This window comes from Hibiscus syriacus, unplaced genomic scaffold, assembly GCF_006381635.1.
Source record: "Hibiscus syriacus cultivar Baekdansim isolate YM2019G1 unplaced genomic scaffold, ASM638163v2 tig00110206_pilon, whole genome shotgun sequence".
Lineage (NCBI taxonomy): Eukaryota > Viridiplantae > Streptophyta > Magnoliopsida > Malvales > Malvaceae > Hibiscus > Hibiscus syriacus.
The window spans coordinates 2,031,818-2,052,344 of record NW_024062627.1 but is presented as its reverse complement, the minus strand read 5'-3'; the positions used below and the strand labels follow the sequence as shown (position 1 = coordinate 2,052,344).

The 20,527-nt window shown below is 34.2% G+C and overlaps 4 protein-coding genes and 1 pseudogene across 9 annotated transcripts; 3 read left to right on the top strand and 2 right to left on the bottom strand.

Moving 5' to 3' along the window:
• Positions 1-54: 54 nt before the first annotated feature.
• Positions 55-2,902, bottom strand: LOC120219271 (annotated as a pseudogene).
• Positions 2,903-3,719: 817 nt separating this feature from the next.
• On the top strand, positions 3,720-9,887 carry LOC120219530 (DNA topoisomerase 1 beta-like). Of its 4 annotated transcripts, XM_039216348.1 has the most exons (17): positions 3,720-3,814; positions 4,760-4,862; positions 5,244-5,991; positions 6,168-6,362; positions 6,523-6,603; positions 6,831-6,890; positions 7,006-7,100; positions 7,215-7,371; positions 7,450-7,575; positions 7,705-7,785; positions 8,013-8,103; positions 8,185-8,318; positions 8,566-8,634; positions 8,723-8,812; positions 9,063-9,166; positions 9,253-9,421; positions 9,507-9,887. In XM_039216348.1, the coding sequence occupies exons 2-17, from the start codon at positions 4,804-4,806 to the stop codon at positions 9,573-9,575; spliced, it is 2,328 nt and encodes a 775-aa protein (XP_039072279.1). In that variant the 5' UTR covers positions 3,720-3,814; positions 4,760-4,803; the 3' UTR covers positions 9,576-9,887. The 4 variants fall into 4 exon arrangements, with proteins under 4 accessions (XP_039072279.1, XP_039072277.1, XP_039072278.1 ...); XM_039216346.1 differs by having other exon boundaries at positions 3,721-3,814; positions 4,760-5,991; XM_039216347.1 differs by having other exon boundaries at positions 3,749-3,814; positions 4,790-5,991.
• Positions 9,888-10,580: 693 nt separating this feature from the next.
• On the top strand, positions 10,581-12,466 carry LOC120219306 (syntaxin-51-like). 3 transcript variants are annotated; one of them, XM_039216125.1, is made up of 6 exons: positions 10,581-10,644; positions 11,096-11,314; positions 11,497-11,699; positions 11,776-11,876; positions 11,961-12,005; positions 12,309-12,466. In XM_039216125.1, exons 2-6 carry the CDS (start codon positions 11,100-11,102, stop codon positions 12,438-12,440), a joined length of 696 nt encoding a protein of 231 aa, XP_039072056.1. In that variant the 5' UTR covers positions 10,581-10,644; positions 11,096-11,099; the 3' UTR covers positions 12,441-12,466. The 3 variants fall into 3 exon arrangements, with proteins under 3 accessions (XP_039072056.1, XP_039072055.1, XP_039072057.1); XM_039216124.1 differs by lacking the exon at positions 10,581-10,644 and having other exon boundaries at positions 11,001-11,314; XM_039216126.1 differs by lacking the exons at positions 10,581-10,644; positions 12,309-12,466 and adding an exon at positions 12,196-12,254 and having other exon boundaries at positions 11,003-11,314.
• Positions 12,467-14,016: 1,550 nt separating this feature from the next.
• On the top strand, positions 14,017-17,438 carry LOC120219529 (transcription initiation factor TFIID subunit 6-like). Its single transcript, XM_039216345.1, has 12 exons — positions 14,017-14,181; positions 14,301-14,387; positions 14,688-14,789; positions 14,878-14,986; positions 15,221-15,315; positions 15,404-15,541; positions 15,639-15,734; positions 15,835-15,959; positions 16,291-16,423; positions 16,520-16,645; positions 16,758-16,863; positions 16,951-17,438. The coding sequence occupies exons 1-12, from the start codon at positions 14,056-14,058 to the stop codon at positions 17,313-17,315; spliced, it is 1,608 nt and encodes a 535-aa protein (XP_039072276.1). The 5' UTR covers positions 14,017-14,055; the 3' UTR covers positions 17,316-17,438.
• Positions 17,439-17,837: 399 nt separating this feature from the next.
• LOC120219528 (V-type proton ATPase subunit e1-like) lies at positions 17,838-19,129 on the bottom strand. The gene is made up of 4 exons (XM_039216344.1): positions 19,058-19,129; positions 18,843-18,964; positions 18,312-18,359; positions 17,838-17,948 (listed from the first exon to the last, which is right to left on the bottom strand). The coding sequence occupies exons 2-4, from the start codon at positions 18,938-18,940 to the stop codon at positions 17,882-17,884; spliced, it is 213 nt and encodes a 70-aa protein (XP_039072275.1). The 5' UTR covers positions 18,941-18,964; positions 19,058-19,129; the 3' UTR covers positions 17,838-17,881.
• Positions 19,130-20,527: the final 1,398 nt, after the last annotated feature.

The window sequence follows — 20,527 nt, the reverse complement described above, 5'->3', positions numbered from 1 at the left end:
AGGTACGACAACATGGGGGGAAATGGCTTAAGGGGGGGCCGGGTTTCTAACGGTTTCAAAACAGTGCAGAAATGGCTAGAAGCACGGTCAATAGCGGCATGATGACTGATGTAGCAACTTTAGGCTGTCCATTTGGTGATCTTGGGGCAGCCGCAGTACTATTTGGAGTAGTAGTTGGGGATTTCGTGACGACGGGGGGCAAAGAGGGCTCGACAAGTTCCACATCAGTCAGGTAGGGATTTGGAGCTGGCAGCTGGTGGCAAGTAAGGATCTGTGATTAGTTGATAAAGGTTGCCAGGCTGCACAGGACTCATATAACGTGGTGTACGATTGCCTCTGTTCAAGCATCGGTTCCCTACAAAATGATTATCGCATCAATACTGATTTGTGAGAGATTCATATTCTATTCGTAAAAATGCAAGGCCAGTAGCCTGATGCCAAGGAAATTTTATAGCTTCAGCATATAGCAGTGCTAAAATTCAACCAGTAAACACTTACTCCGGTATCTATTAGATGTCTTCGGGAAGTCTGAAACGACACCATTAATACAACCCCCCACGAAGAATGAATTGATCTCAACAGTTGCATCCGAGAAGAAGTCCCATGCTTGAGATGTGAACTCGTTACTGAAGGTTTGGACATAGACAGAGAGATTCGCAGCTTGTAGCCTCGGTACAACATTCGTAGCACTAGCGGTAAATAATGAATTTACGGGGAATACAGAGTCCTTGCTAATTACCACAGCAGTAGCAAATCTCTTAATGTTATCAATCGTTGAATTCTGAGTGCCACCGATATCTTCATCAATCTTGTAAACGAGATCATAGTTGGTTTGACTCTTGAACTTCATTAGGAAAGAGCTACTGCTAGACTGTATCATAACTTTCAGAGCTGTCTGGTTATTGTAGCCTAATTTGCTCGAGGCATCAAGCACTGCATCAGTTACACCAAATCCTTGCTCTGCAAGGAAAGCCGCATTCTGAAAGGAATAAACAAGTCAAAAAATATATAAACTCTTCACATGAAAAATTTTAGCTAGCTTTAATCATCATGAATGAAGATTTTAAGCAGATTAGAGTTTCCGGAGAGGTAGATTTCGTATCACCAAAAAGAGAGGACGATTGGAAATTTTGTTACTCGATGTCAAGAAAATATTTTGACATTTGCTACCCAGATAGAGGAAAGATCATGAGATATTCATATAGAATTATTGTAGTTCAAGAGTGATTTAGGCAATGTAAACAGTCAAAAAGATGTTTTCATTAATTAAACTATGTTTCTCAGAACAATAGCGACCATTCACAATCACTGTGCATAAACTCTTAACATCCATCATTAGGTTCAATAATGTAAGAAGAAATAGAGAATAAAATTACAGAACTCCAATGCAGGAAAATTGAAGAGCAAAAATATAGAAGGGAAGGAACCGACCACGATGCTGATCAAGGCACCTTGAATAGAGCTAGCATTGCTTGCCATGGTTAAGAACTCGGATAATGATAAGAACTTCCCAGCATTTCAGAACTTCGGGTTCCGAAACAATTCAAAATCTGACTGTGGGCTTGATATTACAGCTGTAGTTAAGTAACGATAGATTAAAACAAGGAAGTTCATGAAAAGCTAATGCAAATCATATCTATCAGAGAAATAAGAAGCCAGCTAAATATCAGCAACTGGAACACAGATTTTGATGATAAGGCAAAGTAATGTAGAAAGAGTTGGAAAACGAGAGAAAATAAAAAAAATAAAAGAAAGCAGAAGTTCAGTATAATAAAGCACAAACAAATAAGAACTGAATTTAACTTGCGTGTCAAGCTTTGAATATCATTCCAAGACAGATTAAAGGTAAATATTCCACTGCCCTGCTTAATCTCTGGAATTGTTGTTGAAAGATTGCTAAAACTTGTTTGAGCCACTGTTGTGCTATCTATGAGATTTATAGAGCTCAAGCAAATAGGTGTTCCATCCATTGTCATTTGAACAGGACAGTCAATAACATCTACACCATCTTGGATTGCTTTCGAATATGCTGAATCTGTACAACCAGGAAAGTCTCCACTTGCTCCATTACTTGAGATGACCAAAAGGTCCACCGTAGCATGCCAACAAAAGGAATATAGTTCAATGATAACCTTAAACAATTGTGGGTGCCTTAAAACACACAATCTCATGGCCATTACCACTAAGGTCTTTCAATAAGAAGCATCGTATAATGCATACCTTGTTTTGAGGCATTTCTGTCTAGGTGAGCAAAGCAATCTGTGCAATGTTTTATTGGGACTTTCGATTATAAAAATTTAGAAAATGGTAATCCGCCTTAAAAAAGGTACAGTATCAAAAATATTTCTAATGTGTGATTAAATAGTCATTTTAACGTTTTATTTTGGGTAAAAAACACATACGTAGATAGAAATCATTAGTCAACAAACTTTCAACACTTCAAAATAAGAGATTTTCCCCTAAAATGAAAAGTTGAGAGATGAAAGTGCTCTAAAAAGAATAAATAGGGGCCAAAATGATTATTTAGTCAAACTTTAAGAATAATTTTAATATTATGCCCTAAAAAAGTAATAAATTGGCTATTTGTATTATATAACTAGTGAAAGATGATATAACAGTTAATAAAATTTATATAGTAATAAATTTATCCTCAATTTTTATACTTTATTTTAAATTTAGATCAAATTCTAAAAAATAACTTTTACTAATTTAATATTCTATCAATTTAGTCCTTACTAATCCATTTGTATTGTCCATCGTCATCCTCCACTACTCAAACCTTCACACACACAACAATCCTTTTACTTTTCTTAATTCATTATCTTCCCAAAAGATAATGATATATTATTCTATGTATACTTCCTTTAATTCCAAACAATTCAACTGAAACCCCAAGAAACATTAGTATTAATAAAAAAAATTAAAATTTAAAAATCAAATATAAATCATATTCATTTCTCATTAGTGCCAATTTTTTAATTAGATATCTAAATTTAATTTGGTACCTATAAATTTTTAATCTAATTAAGTATATGTACTTGAATTCGTAACTTAAATTGATAGTTAAATTTAATTTTTTTATTTAAATTGATAATTATAATAAATGACACATTTTAATAAATTTGAATCATGAAGTCGGATTCAAGTATTTATTTGAAAAAAAAAATTAAATTTAGATATATAATTTGGAAAAAAAGTTTAGATGTTAAATTGGACACTAATATAAATTTAGGTATCTAATTAAAAAAAATTAAATATCAAATTAAACCTTAAACTCCCAATATTAAAATACATATTAATCCATTAATTTTTTTTAAAGAACATAAAATAGGCTAAAGGTATTGCCCGTCCAACTCAGTTGGTAGAGCGCAAGACTTTTAATATTGTGGTCGTGGGATCGAGTCTCATGGTAGACAATTAATAATTGGAGTTCTTTCTCTCAACCTGACGTTGGGGACAACCTTCTACCTTACATTCTCCTTATCCTATTACATATGGAAAAAGGGTCAGCTAATTATATAAAATGGGCTAAAGGCGTATATATGTTAAAGAAGAATAAGCCCATTGAGATTGCCTTGTTCTCCTACTCCTACCAAAACTGTAATATTTTGTCTATATAACTTTATCGTTTTAAGTTTAGCCTTTAGCAATTAGCACACGGCTCAGAATCTGAGAGAAAACAAGGAAGAAAAAGAAAATAGATAGATATATATATTTTTTAAAAAAAGGGGAAAAAACCTAGATAAAGGGAAGAACAAAGAAATAGATAAGGGTTGAATCGATCTATCCGAGCTTTGATCTTTTTGTTTCGAAGGTAACTCCTTTGACCCATTAATTTCAGCAACCCTTTTTTCTATCCCCTATCTCTTTCATGCTTAGGGTTTCCCTTCACTCAATTTTGGGAATTTTTTTGTTGGTTAATCTTCTGTTTTCCCAATTGCTTAAATGCTTTAAGTTCTGTAGATTTCTCAAGAATTAGGCTATTTTAAGCTCACTGTTTTATACTATTCGGTTAATTTTCTGAGCAAAAACACTGTTTTTTTGGGAAAAGAAGAAAAGAATTTAGCTTTATTGCTTCTCCTGAGAAAAAAAGAGCTTCAATTGGTCTATTTTTGTTGATTAGGTTTATCATTATCGGAAGCGTTTGTCCATTTTCTTTTTTTGGCATTTTAAGCTAGGTAGAACTTAGAAGATTATTAGTCTGATCTTATTGGTGACATTTTGCATCTGTATTCTCATGGGTTTAAAGGAAACCGCTTTTTCCTTTTGCAGATTTTCGATGATTGGGCTAATTATTAGATTGGTTTTTGAATTTGGGGTGTTTGGAGTAATGGGTATTTCTTACCTTGTGGAATTTGTTTGGAGCTCTTGTTTGTTTCGTCGGTTCTTATTCGATATTATGCTATTATTGTTACCTATTTAGTTTTGTAATGGGATGGTTTACAGGGTTTTATGGTTTTTGGCACCTCGATGTGTATGGTAAGCATTTAGGGTTCAAAGGAAATAATCTTTGTTTATTTTTTTGGGATTCTGGCTACTTTGATAGTTATTGGGTTGTTTTTCTGATTTTAGGCACGTTTCATAACTGGTGTGGTTAAATTAGTGGGATTTTTTTCAGGATTTTTAATTATTTTATGGTTTATTAATTAAGCTTGTACTGTAACTACAATCTGTTGAACTAATTTGTCCTCGATTTATGAGTATTGTAGATGTAAAGTATGTTTTGTTTCCAAAGTAATTGAAATTCTGTTTTAATCAGATATTTGATTTGATATACATGCCAACACAGTTCGTGGTCAGATAATGGCTGTTGAGGCTCCTGCCAAACATGTTTACGATTTTGATGATGATGATGACGATGGGCCCGTAGTGTTCAAGAGGAATAATGCCTCGTCCTCTAAGCAAAATCAGTTTAACTCAGAAGTAAAGAAGACATTGTCTCAAAGGTCTGATGGACAATCTGGGAGGCAGGCCTCTGATGCAAGAGCTCTCAATGGTCAAAGTTCCGGTTCCCAGATCAAGTCCATCCCACCTTCCAAGTCACCTCCCGTGCGATCACCTATTTTGAACCCAAAATCATCAAATTCATCTGTGAAGGCATCACCAGTGAGGTCACCAGTAATGAATTCTAACGCATCCACTTCACTAAATGATCAGTCAAAACAAGCAACGAAGCAGAATAAGTTTACTGCTGTCAAGGAAGAGAAAAGCCCAATTAAAACCACTGAAACAAACACCGACAGTGACGATGATGATGATTCACAACCTTTGAGTGCAAGGCTTAAGGGTATCTCAAGCCAGGGCAACAAAGGGGCAAACACTTCAACTCCTGCCCAATCACAGCGATTGGTACCAAGGATCGAGATAAAAAAATCTGCTGAAGATCCTGATGATGAAGCTCCTTTGTCTGCAAGGTTCAAAATGAAGTCGAATACAGAGACATTGAGTAGTAAGCCGTATGAATCTCATGAGAAGAAACCTATGGCTTCTAAAATTCGGCAGAATGGTTCTACCATGAAAGACAAGCAGCAAAAGTCTTCTGAGTTGTCGGATAAGAGACCTCTTGATAAGGGCAATTCATCAGATCAGTCTTGTGCTAAAAAGCCAAAGATTTCAGATACACCTACAACAATGAAATCCAAGCAAGTTACAGTGAAAGCAGAAAAAGCTGAAGAAGATGATGACCATATTCCAATTTCCCAGCGGATAAAAAAGTCAGTTTCATCAAACAGTAAAACATCATCCATGAAGCAAAAAGCGACCAAAGTTGTCTCTTCATCATTTAAAAAGACGAATAAAAAATCGAAGAAAGATATGAAAAATTCTAATTATAGTAAGTCAACAAAGCTGTCACCTAGTTCTGGTGATGGTCAGAAAAAGTGGAGTACCTTGGTTCACAATGGTGTCATTTTCCCACCTACATACAAGCCTCATGGGGTTATGATGCTGTACAATGGACGACCAATTGATCTCACTTCTGAGCAAGAGGAGGTCTCTCTCTCTCTCTCTATGTATATATATATTTATTTGTCTATCTATCTATTGTTTTATATGTTCTTATCATATGTTTTCTTTGAGAACTGTTTTCATTAATGTTATTGCAATTCATGTCAAAGTTCTCATTTGACTTGTTGCTGGTTATTTAACCCGATCTGTTCATTCTGCAGGTGGCAACAATGTTTGCTGTAATGAAAGATACAGATTACATGAGTAAGCCACAGTTCAAGAAGAATTTCTGGGAGGACTGGAGTAAGATACTGGGGAAAAACCATATCATTAAGAGTTTGGAAAAATGTGATTTCACTCCAATATACGAGTGGCATCTGCAGGAGAAAGAGAAGAAGAAGCAAATGAGTTCTGAAGTAAGTTGGTTCAAAATAATTTTTGGCTTCGATATGCTATAGCTTTTTGTACTACATCTGTCTTAGAACCTGAATATTTAATTGCTTCATGTTCATTCAAAGTAAACTCATAATAATATCACAAAGTTTTATAACTGTTGAGCATGTTTGCTTTTTTTAGGAAAAGAAGGCTCTGAAAGAAGAAAAGATGAAGCAGGAGGAAAAGTATATGTGGGCTATTGTTGATGGTGTCAAAGAGAAGGTGAAAATTTTGTTTCAGTGTAGAATTCGATTTATCCCTTTTAAAACTTCTTTACTTCTTGATTTCATTTAATTTGTTTTTGCTTATCCTCATTCTAAGCTGTGTTTGGAGAGTAATGCATTTTTTTCTTTCTCCTTTTCCGCCAATACCAAAATCTACAAAAAAGTAATAGCTTTCTTTCAATTGTGTCACTTTCCTTTTTCTAATTCAGATTGTTTTAACTTCAGGTAGGAAATTTCAGAGTCGAACCACCTGGGCTTTTCCGAGGTCGAGGGGAGCATCCAAAGGTATTGGTGACATGCTTCACAACTTCAAAGCAGTAGAAAACTTCACGCTTTAGTTTGATTGTTCAGTTTATGGGATTCTTATATTAAGCCTTTTCAATTTATTGTTGTTTATCAGATGGGAAAGTTGAAAAGGCGTATTCGTCCATGTGACATTACCATTAATATCGGAAAGGATGCCCCAATTCCAGAATGCTCAATCCCTGGTGAAAGGTTAAGACTTAAGAGTCAGACAGAGAGTATTTATTTTCTAGAATATATGAAAAGATTGGAAATTATTTAGAATTTAGTTATATTAATTCTGGGACTTTTTTGTTTGATTGGCAGATGGAAAGATATAAAACACGACAATACTGTTACATGGTTAGCTTTCTGGAATGATCCCATTAATCCGAAAGAATTCAAATATGTATTTTTGGCAGCCAGTAGTTCTTTGAAGGGGCAAAGTGACAAGGAGAAATACGAGAAATCAAGGCTGCTGAAAGTAATAACCAATATGATGGTGCTTTTAGTTTTTATTTCGTGAACCATCTATAAATGGATATATGCGCTTTAAATGCAGGATTATATCAAGAACATCAGGGCAGCATATACTAAGGATTTTACGGCGAAAGATGTTACAAAGAGACAAATTGCTGTTGCTACATATCTTATTGATAAATTAGCTCTTAGGGCTGGTAATGAGAAGGTATATCATGTCTATACCATGAACAATCCATGTTCTGCTTCTTTTGATTTGTATGCAAGTACATTAACTGTGTGTAGGATTGAATTCAATGAGGAAATAGAAGGTCTGAGCTGATTTTTCCATATGCAGGATGACGATGAAGCTGATACTGTAGGTTGCTGCACGCTTAAAGTAGGAAATGTGGAATGTATTCCTCCAAATAAGTTGAAGGTAAGGCTGGATTATGCTCCAAGAAGAGATATTCAGTATTCTTTTGTAATTTGTTGGAATGAGCCTAATTGTTGTAAGCCTTTGCATTTTAAAACTGGTTAGTTTTGGTTGACATGAATTTAGTATTAGGTTTGGAAATTGTTGTTTGTTGAATTCTATGGCAGCTAGTCATTTACCAGCTAGCCGATATTAATGTTTAACATTTTTGTTTTTGTTTTGATCTGTAGTTTGACTTCCTCGGTAAAGATTCAATTCAGTATGTGAACACAGTAGAAGTTGAGCTTCCTGTGTACAAGGCAATAGGGCAGTTTCAAACTGGTGAGTTGTTGACCACATGTGGTTAAAATTCACGTGTATGACATGACTTGAGCTAAAGAGTGTGATCTCTCCTTTATGCAGGGAAAAGCAAAACTGATGATCTTTTTGATGAGCTTGATACAAGCAAACTAAATGCTCATCTGAAGGAACTCATGCCTGGTCTTACAGCAAAAGTCTTCCGTACCTATAATGCTTCCATTACATTGGATGATATGGTATGTCAGCCTATACATGACATACATGCATTCGACTCTATTATGCATGTGTGCTTAGCCTAATTGTGAGACATCAGTATATGAGGCAAATGTATTGGACCATAATGGTTATAGTGATATATAAACAACTTATGAGAGCTTTCAGTGTAGTTGCAAACACTGTGATTGATAGCATGCATTATGCAATTATGGTTTTGTAATGTATTTTTTTAACTACTTTCCTATTTTCCCGTGTTAATAATGACAGTTAAATAAAGAAACCAAAGATGGGGATGTGGCAGAGAAAGTAGTAATTTATCAGCGAGCAAACAAAGAGGTAAGGACTGTTTCTGGCTAGATGCTGAGCCGAGGACGTTATCAATCTCAACTTTCAGTATTTAGATTTCTGATTGTTCTTGCTGCAGGTTGCCATCATTTGTAATCATCAACGTAGTATCTCGAAATCTCATAGTGCACAGATGTCAAGGTTGACTGAGAAAATAACAGAACTCAAGGTAATTACACTTCTAGAAAATTTCTTGGTGAACTTTCAAGTTTTTACATGTATTTTGACGGTTATATCCCCATACCTCTGTCTGGAAAAGTGACTGACATGAGTGTTGCCACATACTTGAAGAAAAAGAGCCGGAGTAACATAGGCACGTAGGATATTGTCCTGAGTGGTTTCAAATTTAAACATTTTATTCTTGGAATTGGTGCTTTTCCATTTTAACCATTGGGCTGACTTTTTTGTATTGCTTTTAGGATGTTCTAAAAGAGCTAAAAACTGATTTGGATAGAGCTAAGAAAGGGAAGCCGCCATTGAAGGATGCTGATGGGAAGCAGAAGAGAAACTTGACCCCTGAAGCGTATAATAGCTCATCCCCTTTTTTTGTTAAGCCTTCCATATAAATTTTTGCTTACCAACTCCTTGGTTGATTCATGTTTGATGCAGGATACAGAAAAAGATTGCACAAACAAATGCAAAGATCGAGAAGATGGAACGGGACATGCAAACTAAGGAGGATCTGAAAACTGTGGCATTGGGCACATCCAAAATCAATTACCTTGACCCTAGGATCACGGTTGCATGGTGCAAGCGGCACGAAGTTCCCATCGAGAAGGTAAACCATATCTATCCAATTCTCACTATTGGGATGACGCATTATTCAACCGAGGTTCATTTGCCTATTATATATTGCTTCACAGATTTTCAACAAGTCTCTTCTGGCAAAGTTTGCTTGGGCAATGGATGTGGATCCCGATTTCAGATTTTGATATGTGGGATTACCAGGTTGGTGCCATTAAATTCATACTCCGACCTATCGGCCCATGCAGAAAAGATGGGGACAAAGGAACAACCAAAAGTCTCCTCTTCTTGAATTATCATCCATTTTTCCATTGAAGTTGTTCACATTTTTTTTTGGTTTTAGTGGAAAATTCATGTTATATGTCGATCTAATCTAATCAGAGTTGCTAAAAGAAATTGTTTGCTTTCAACATTTGAACATTCCTCACTAACTGTTAAATGTTGGACTCGAGATACATTGAAGAATGGTTCATAAGCAGAGTTAATTTTGTACATTCCCTCACTGAGATCCCTTTTTGTTAGTATACTATTATCAGATTCTGCAAATGCTACTTTTTGGTACATAAGATACCTTATATTGTCCGAATACCAAGATTCCAGTTTTCGCCATATACATCATCTGAAAACGAAGATGAAGCTGCTGTTTGAAACAAGATTCTAGCTGTCTTATACATTGTCTGAAAATGTTTGTTTTCTTATGCCATGCTATACTTTCACCGACATTTGAAGTCCAAATTCGTCTCTCGTTTCTCATTTCCGACCTATCGGTTTTGCTGTCGAACAAACCGGTTTGCATATTATCAACCTTGGCAAAACCCCTTTCAGCCTTTACTTCATATTCAATGGCTGCCCTTTTCGATTCCTTAAAATTGACATGCTTGAACAATCTTCTCTGGGTTGTTGTTATGCCAAATGCATCTTCAAATGGATTTGAGGAAAATGAATTCTATTCGACTGATTATATATATAAAGAAGAGATTATAAATGTTGCGATTTGAGAATTAGACAAATTCATTGGATTAAACTAATGGATAAGAAGAAACAAGGAAGCAAAAAATTCCTAGACTTGGCCGTTTGTTAATATCGCTATGACCTATGTCGCTTAGCATTCGTTCTATTCCCCGTTCCTAAATTCTATATCTCAATAAAAAAAATAAAAAAATAGCTATTGCCAATTCTTTTAATCAAATCTATCTTGAAAACTTTAAACTTTCTGGGTTTAATAAATAAGCTCATCCAATTTTACTTTTCATCACTGTAAGATCCTCCAGGATTTCATTTTTTTAGATTAAAATTTGCCTTTCTATGTTATGAGTTTTTGTTTAATTTCATTGAAGTACTGGAAAGTTTGCATTTTGTTAATGAGGTTTTAGTCAAGTTTCTTTCTTCTAGCCCCCTTTTTAGTAAAATAAAAAAGGTTATCGTTTTCTGAACATCAATCAAGGAAGCCACTAAATATAGGCCTTTTTGTCCCCAGAGAATTGAGCTTCATTTAGCATCATTTAAACTAAAATTTGATTCCCTCGCTTCTGAGCCAAAAAAAAGGTGTTTTTTCCCCTCGGGAATTAATCTTTGATCAACTTTGCAAGGTTAAAGTAGCTAAGTTAGCTCTCATCTGTTCTTTTTTTTATTGTTCTTAATGATGTTCAAGTGTGTAATTTTATGCTTTTTTATTATATATTAAGTCCATTTTATTGCTTTGTGAAAGGCTAATGGCATCTTCATCAGACACATGGATACGAGAATATAATGAAGCAGTGAAAATTGCAGATGATATCAATGGCATGATATCCAGCAAGAGTTCAAAGCCTGCGCTGGGACCCGAAATGCAGCGTCACGCATCAGCTGTCCGAAGGAAGATTACAATCTTAGGGACTCGACTTGACGGATTGCAGTCCCTTTTGTCTAGGCCCCCCGGGAAGCCATTGTAAGTCATCTTAATAGGAGTGAATTGGTATTGGATTTGTGTTCTAATAATGTCCTTTAGGGTATTTATCATTAACATGTCGGATTAGTGTTTTGATAATGTCTTATGTCGGTTGCAAATTCGAATACGTTATCAATAATCCGGGTTTGACTGTTTGTTAATTCTTCATACGTTGTTTTCAGAACAGAGAAGGAGATGAATCGTCGCAAGGACATGACTTCGAACTTAAGATCGAAAGCGAATCAGATGGCTTCTGCATTCAACATGTCAAACATTGCTAACAGAGACAGCTTGCTGGGGCCGGAAACCAAGCCAGATGCTATGAGTAGAACACTTGGTTTGGATAACTCCGGCCTTGTCGGTCTTCAATGCCAAATAATGAAAGGCAAGTAATTTCAATTACTGCTACGTCGTAAAATGGCTCAAGTTTTGTTGACGTTTGACGGTGTGTTTTCGAGCAGAGCAAGACGAGGATCTAGAGAAGCTGGAGGAAACAATCGTGAGCACAAAGCACACCGCATTGGCAGTCAGAGAAGAACTTGATCTGCATACCACACTCATTGTATGTTGCACATTCTTTAAAATCATATCGATGAATTGATTCATTGTCCGCAGACTTTACATCATCTTGCGCTCTTTCCTGCAGGACAACCTCGACCAACATGTGTATGTCACCGATTCTCGCCTGCAGGTAAAAAGCACTTGCAGATAACATGACATCTTCCTTTGAATGAAACCAATGACTTCTTTTTTACTACATTTAATTATTCATCCGATCCGTCCTACCGGCGAATATCGTTTCAGTTAAGCGGTACGCATCGTACCTTTTCATATGATAGTAATGAATTTACTCAAGAGAATATGTCATGCCATGGGAACAGCATTGCAGTATTTGATTACATGATCATTCAAGCAGCTCTAATTGGATTATGCTTGGATCATTCCAGGTTGGGTTCATTTATGAAGAAAAATGTGTTTTTTATTGTTGTAACAGAGAGTGCAGGAAAAGCTGGGGATTTTGAACAAGCGCGTCAATGGCGGATGCTGGTGTATGTGCACGCCCTTCGCGGTGATCGGAATCCTGATTGTGGTGGTCGGTTTATACTCGCTCGTCAAATACTTGTAATGATACAGCCAAAACAACAAGCTTAGCTTGCCCTTGTTCGAGTTTGAAACTAGATTTAATGTCTGGAAAACTTCGTGACTCTTTTTATTGGCATAAATATCAAAATTAGCATCTAACATTTATTAAAAGGGTTATTTTTACTCATACTCCCTCTCTCCTTAAATATGTCCTATATTGACTTCTTTTAATTTTTTTTTTAAACTTTAATTCATTATTATTTAAAATCTATTATTGATAAAAATATGAAAAATATATTTTAAAATCTTTCAATCAATTAATTTTTAAATTTATATTTTATAAAAAATAATTGTTTAAATTTAAGATAATTATGGTTCAAATTTAAAATTTTTGACTTTTAAAAAGTCAATAAAAGACAGATTTAGTGGGACGGAAGAAGTATTATTTTCTAGAGCATTGTAGGTATAATTGAATAATAACTTTGACCTTTATTCCTTTGTCCTGAAACATTTTGACCCCTACGTTTGATTTTAGAATAAAAGTTCCCTATTTTGGAATTTTTTTTGAATTAATCACTGGTATCTGATCTATTGACCGACTAATTTTGATCGGGTATTGCAGAGGCAAGGGCGACCCTCCCAACCCAGTTTGCTCCATTCGCAAACGCCAGGATTCGAACACCTGACGTTGCTTAAGGGACCTAGTGCCTCATCCCACTATATCAACCGGTTGTTGGTCCCTATTTTGGAATGTTAATCATTTGTCAACTAATTTTTTTTATCCAAGGAAGGATCTTTTTATCTCAAAATGGAATGTTAGGTCAAAGTACTTCAAAAAAGAAAAGAATAAGGGTCAAAATAATAATTTTGATAAATATTAAGGGTTAATTTTGACATAACGCCTTTCCTATTTTGGTTTATCTTTTTTTTGGTTCATATAATTTCGTGCGTTTCATAATTTGTAAGATTTAAAAGTAACTTTTTTTATATTTCTTCATAATTTTCTTATTTAATTAATGAATAGTAAAAAATTAAAAATTAATCTTTTAAGTTAAATTTTATTTACCAAGATGATAAAATTGATATATACTATATGAAAATAAAAGATAATAAATATATTTAAAGGTTTTTCAAATAAGATAAAAAAAATATCAAATTCACCAATCTTCTAACCGCGTCTATTTCATTTATTTCTAGTTGGACTATTAAATTTTATTTTATTTTTAATACCGTTTGAATTTTAACTCGATTAATATTATTATTTTGTAAAAATATTAAAATTGTGATATGATAATAATAATCGATTAGAATATTAATTGAGTTTATAAATATCCAAACTTTATCCATGTTTATAATATTATTTTAATTATTATTATTTAAAAATAATAATAAATCGTCGTTATCCTTTAATTGAAATCCGTCCCATAAACATCCTTACCACTGTATCTTAGCCCCAAGAATCGTATAGGATATTGGCCTAAAAACAGAGAGCTGCACTGGGCTGAAGTAAAGCCCAACAATGAAGTACCATTATTGTAAATCCAGTTCGTCAATTGTCCTCTACGATTAGCCCTAAAAATCCCAATTCAATCCTCAAAATTCTACCCCAAATTTGAAGTTAGAAACACGATTAAATTTGAAGTTAGGAAAAAGGAAGAATGAGTAACGTTCCAAAAGAAGCCATTGAAGTGATAGCGCAGAGTATTGGCATTACGAATTTATCCCCAGATGTTGCCATTGCTTTGGCTCCTGATGTTGAATATCGTGTTCGAGAAATCATGCAGGTAAATTTCGATTCCCCCTTTTTATAGATTCAAATTCTAGTGTTTACTTTAAGAAGTTTAAATATTGTTCATACGGCCTTTTTGGAACTTTTTTCTTTCTAATTCAAGTCATAATGCAGGAGGCAATTAAATGCATGCGCCACTCACGGCGGACGGTTTTGGCAGCTGATGACGTTGAAAGTGCTCTTAATCTGCGAAATGTGGAGGTACATTTTCAAGTTTTAATAATGTTTTTTATGCTTATTGTAAATTTCTTACATATATATTTCTTTTATTAGTTGAGAATAGTACTAATTAGTGTTATTTCTTAGTATAATTTTGTAAGAATTTATGAATTTTAGGAGTGACGTATTAATTTCAAGGTCATGTGTACTAAATCCATAAAATTGACCAAAAGTGGAATTTTATAAACTAAATTTTGAAAGTTTGAATCTTTAGTTTAAGTCATGCCTTAATTTTTTTTCTTTTGGTTAATTGGCTTGTGTTATGCTTCTATCTTGCATCAGCCGATATATGGCTTTACTTCCCGTGATGCACTACGATTCAAAAGAGCTGCTGGGCATAAGGATTTGTTCTATATTGATGACAAGGATGTGGAGTTTAAAGAAGTAAGAATTAATCATTGATCTTAGAAGTTCCATCGATACTGCCTTTTATTGAATACTATCTTAACTTATATTCGTGTACTTTGTGTAGGTTATTGAATCGTCTTTGGCAAAAGCACCAATTGATACATCTGTCACATCTCACTGGCTTGCAATTGAAGGCATTCAACCGGAAATTCCGGAGAATGCTTCAGTTGAAGGTACGTCTTAGTTAACACTGGTTGGATAAAAGATCCTGAATATTGAACTTCCTTGGCCTTTTTATCTATTTCCACAAAACCCCAAACTAGAAATTTAGATTTGGGGTTTGATATGTCTGCACAGGTATTCATGTTGAAGACTCATAGTTTGTATTCTTTTTCGGTTTTATCACTTTAATCTATTACGAACTTATCTTAATTTCTATATGGAATTGGCATTTTCTTTTCCTGCAGCACCTTCTGATGGCAAAAAGGCTGAATACAAAGAGGATGGAACTTCTGCTGATGTTAAATTACCTGTTAAGCATGTATTATCGAGAGAACTTCAAGTATGTTTTACATCTTCAAAAACATTTTTATGTTAAAAGACTTTTTTGCTGGGAATGACATTAAGAGACTGATTTGGTTGCTATGCAGCTTTACTTTGACAAGATCATGGAGATTACCATGAATAGATCTCTCTCAATTCTCTTTAAACAAGCAATACTAAACTTGTCAACTGACTCGGGACTACATCCCTTAGTTCCCTATTTTACATATTTCATTGCTGATGAGGTAGTCTTAAAGGTCTTTCATACCTTATTAATATGTGTGTGGCAAAAGAACCTCTGGTTGGTTATCTCGAGCTTTTGTTTTCCCATGCTTATCCCAGGTTGCACGGAATTCAAATAATTTCCTTATTTTGTCTGCTTTGATGCGTGTCACCCGGAGCCTTCACCAGAACGATCACATACATATAGAACCTTACGTGAGTTTATTGTTTCAATTGTGTTCAGACGTACCCGAAATAATACACGTATGCTAGTGGTTTATTTTCTGCCTATCTGATTTTTGAAAATGTTCTACAGTTACACCAATTGATGCCATCTATTATTACCTGCCTCATTGCAAAAAGATTAGGGAATAAATTCACTGACAATCACTGGGAACTTAGAAACTTTGCAGCAAAGCTAGTGGCATCAATATGCAAAAGGTGAAGATTTCATTTCTTTTGGACTTATACATTGCATATTCATTTTTATGAATTTCAGGTATCTGAACGTGTTGGTTCGAACTTGGATCTCTGGTGCAATCATTTGTTTATTTATTTTTATGCTATTTTGCATGTGCAATGAAAAAGGTACAAACATGCTTGTCATGTGGATCGCTTGGCATGCTTATTTTGATGATCGTGGCTACTCTTTTTACAATGATCTAACTAAGATATGCTTTGCTTTTAGGTTAAATCGGAAAGGATTAACCTTAATTTCTGGCATAGTGGTTGTCTTCTATATGCAGACTTTTACATACATAATGTTTTGCAGATTTGGGCATGTTTATCACAATCTTCAGCCACGTGTGACAAGGACTCTGCTCCATGTTTTTTTGGACCCAACCAAAACATTTCCCCAGCATTATGGTGCAATTCAAGGGTTAGCAGCCCTTGGACCCAGTGTGGTATCTTAATCATGGCATCACTTATACCTAGTACTTTTGTTTTTTCCTATAAATGTCTTTCTTATGTTTCACTAATGACCTTTCTTCCGTGTGTAGGTTCGTCTACTTATACTGCCAAATCTTGAAGCATATTTGCAGCTTCTTGAACCTGAAATGGCACTGGAAAAGCAGAAGAATGAAATAAAAAGACACGAAGCTCATTGTGTTTATGGGGCTCTGCTGGTAAGTTTATTGTCGAATTTGATACACCAGATTATGAGCATCCCCGCATGTATTTGCAGTTGATGTTACCACGCAGTAAAACTAACAATGCTGTTTAATTTTCTGCTACCAGCGTGCAGCTGGGCTGTGCATGTATGATCGGCTTAAAATGTTCCCCGGTCTGCTAGCCTCTCCAACTCGTCCTGCCTGGAAAAACAGCGTGAAAGTCACAAGGACAAGTATGGTTTCTTGAAACCATCGTTTTTACATTTAATACACAAGTCTCTTTTTTACCCTTATGCTCCGTCTTATCCTGATCAATCTAGATAAACGAAAGGCAAGCACGGACAACTTGATGCAGCAACCACCGGTCAAGAAAATAGCAACCGAGAGTGCAGTGGGAATGATGCCTATAAATTCCATGCAAGCTGATTTACAAGGGGCAGCTTGCAGCTTTTCTAACTCCGTAGGAGGTTCGAATATTGGCGCTTCATCAATGTCTCGGCCATTATCAAATGATAACATGCTAGGAAGGGAGGCTGGCAGTCGAGTTTCAAAGACATCAACTGTTCTAGCTCAGGCTTGGAAGGAAGATACAGATGCAGGGAACTTGTTGGCATCATTATTTGAACTTTTTGGTGAAAGTATGTTATCATTTACCCCGAAACCTGAGCTTTCAATCTTCCTTTGATTAAATTTTACCTTTTCGACGGTAATTTGTGTAAATCATCTCCATAGTTTCAGGCTCATTATGTTTACTTATAAACCTTTTTCTTTTCTTTTCATATATGATATATGTATTATGTAGTTATCACAGAATATATTCTGCTTGTATTTTATTTATATTGAGAAATTTGTCAGTTTTCTTGTGGCCTTGGATTTAATTTATCATTAAAAAGATAAAATGCTCATATTAATTAAGATTTAACAAATATATTTATTTGGAAGGGCATAAACAATTGAATTTCAAATTCATGAATATCAATAGATATGTTAAATTAGTCATCAAATAAACATTCAACAAAATCACCTTAAAATTATTGTTTTTATAAAAATTACATATAATGTCTGAAAGAACAGCATTTGACTTTTATGAAAATTGGATACATGATTGCAACATATGTAACAAATGAGGATCTGGCAACATCAAATGGCCAACACAATGCCAATTCAAAGATCATACAAAACCAACATGAAAAGACACCGAATCATCCATGTAATGAACAATGAATTCAGAAGAAATAATGTAAAGAAACTTCACTCTCCTTCACTTAAAATGGGAACAATGAGTGGCTTCATTTGTGCTAGATATACAATTGTCCACCTATCAAAAGCAAATGAAATTTAACATCACAAACCAGAAGGAAAATGAAATGAGGCATGTTCATCAAACTCGATGAAGTTGTCTGAAAATATGGCGGACACGAGTACTTCAAGAGAAAAGAAGCGGAAAAGCATTGAAGATGCATGCTTATGTGGTGAACGCAGGAAATGGATTATTCATATGAATGGCACATAGGCATATGTTTAAGCAGTGGATTATATGAATATATATATTGATAAAGACAATATTCTCGATCGATATGAAAGAGATATTGGATTCAAAACTCTAATCGTATTCCAATATATATATATAGTCAAGCTACTAGAGAAGAAAGACAAATGAAAAATAAATAAATAAACTTACATCATCCAACAACAAACAGTTGCAGTAATGACCAATGTTAGGTGCAACCTGCATAATAAAACAAGCAAAATGCAGTTTTCCAGCGAGCGCAAAGAAAAATAGAGGGAATCATATCAGGAGATGAAAATCAAAGAAAAGAAAACTTCCTAGTCTGTATATAACAAACCAGGCTATGCTTAATCAAGAAGAAAATACGGCAATATAGGGTTTGCAAGATCACAAACAATCTCTTATTGAATCGACTAGAGACGACAGGATTCATTCAAGTTCAGTAAGCAAACATAGCACGACGAAATCAGTAGTTACTTCACATTGCTAACTTGCTATTCAATCCAAAAGGCGCACTTACAGTGTACCATTTTAAAGCGTGTCTAATTAATGTATATCAATCAAAATACACACTTTAAACTTCAATTGAAGTACTATCAACCCAGACTGTGAAAAAGGCTACAAATTTTAGCATATGAATTTTAAACCCAAGAGAACTTAATAAAAAATAATAAATTTAAATGTGAAAAAAAATTTACTTACAGATTAGCAGATGGACCTCTGTTACAGCAGATTCTGGTACAAATTGATGCAATTATACCAACCACAGAAAAAATTAGGGTTGTTACCAAGAAACCCATATTCCGATCTCGATTTACACAAATCTTCTGCATAAACAGAAAATTAAAGTTCTTTTAAAGAAAACGATTTGGTTCTCAGCAAAGCAAAAATGAAATTCGGATCAGATATAATTGCACTTACCTTGTGCTTGGTTTCCTGGGAAAATGCAAGAAAATAGCAGGAGCTGGGATCCTAGAACTTAACCTTTATAATTGAAAGTAAAGAGAAATTTAACATTCTCCAGATTAACAAAAGCTGTTTATTTATAACTATCTTTAATCCGGTTCGGGAAAATTTTGGTTCGATTATTGTGGCGTCCAGTATGAGAATATTGAATAAGTCGAATTTAATTATCTTAACATTTGGTTGTAACCATGAAAAAAAATCAAATATATTTAGTTATTGCTTAAATCAAATATTAAAATTTGAGATATAATCATATTATTGATAAATAGGTTAATAGTCTCACTTGGCTTATATTAAATCGGTGTTGGTATTATGACCGAATTAACCGTTAACCGAATTCTAAAAAAATATTTAACCGTTCCTAGATCGAACTAATTCGGTGGCCGACCGAATTAATCGAACTAATTCGGTTCGGTCGGTTAATTCGGTTAAAACGAATTTTGAACACCTCTAGTTTAAGTAATAAGCAACTTGATATCGTTTAAGCAGAATTCGAGACCTTATGTATACAAAAAATTCTTATTGGGAGACTCACCCACTAAAGTCATGTATACGAAGTGAGTCGATTTAAATTAGTCAAAGTGAAATCCTGAAACCGAAAGAGTAAATAAAAAAATAATATCACTATATATTATATATTATAATTTGATTGATAGTTGAAAAATGACATGAAAATTAGTTACAGATTTGAACAAATAATCAATAGAAAAATGTCGAAGGACTGGATCCAGCTTACAATTTGAGGATTTCATTAAAAATATTTGGGGTAAACTACACATTTAACATCTCAACTATTATTTTTTTTGTTTTGATCGCTTCAACAATTTTTTTTAAATCATATCTAATATTACACTTTCATTTTATTTTGATCATTTACCATTAAAAAATTAACGGTAATGTCAACTTATCACCATAAAATAATATCACATTATCATTGAATTTAAAAAAAAAATCTCACATCAATAATTTTATTATTTTTTTTAACGACAGATAATCAAAATTAAACTAAAACATAACGTTAAATATGATCTTCACAAAATAATAATTAGGTTACTGAAACAAAATAAAAGTCATAGTTAGGGTACTAAACACGTAATTTACCCAAAATCTTATTGCTTTCTCACTAGCAAGAACATTGGACGAAAAATGAAAATCCGAAAAAAAATCTTCAATAAAAAACATGAAATATGATCTGATTCTCAAATGGAAATTACAAGTCAAATAACAGTTGTTCATAATTTCCAAACTCTGAATAAATAAATAAAAATTTACAAATAAATCAAAGCCATATGATTCAAAGGGAAGCCATTGTAACAAAATTACTGACTGGCTGATGGATTAGTCAGCAATTCAAGCGATTTCTTTATGTGCTCTACCGCAGTCGAACATTTAATTTTATTCGCCCGGCGTTAAAAATTTAA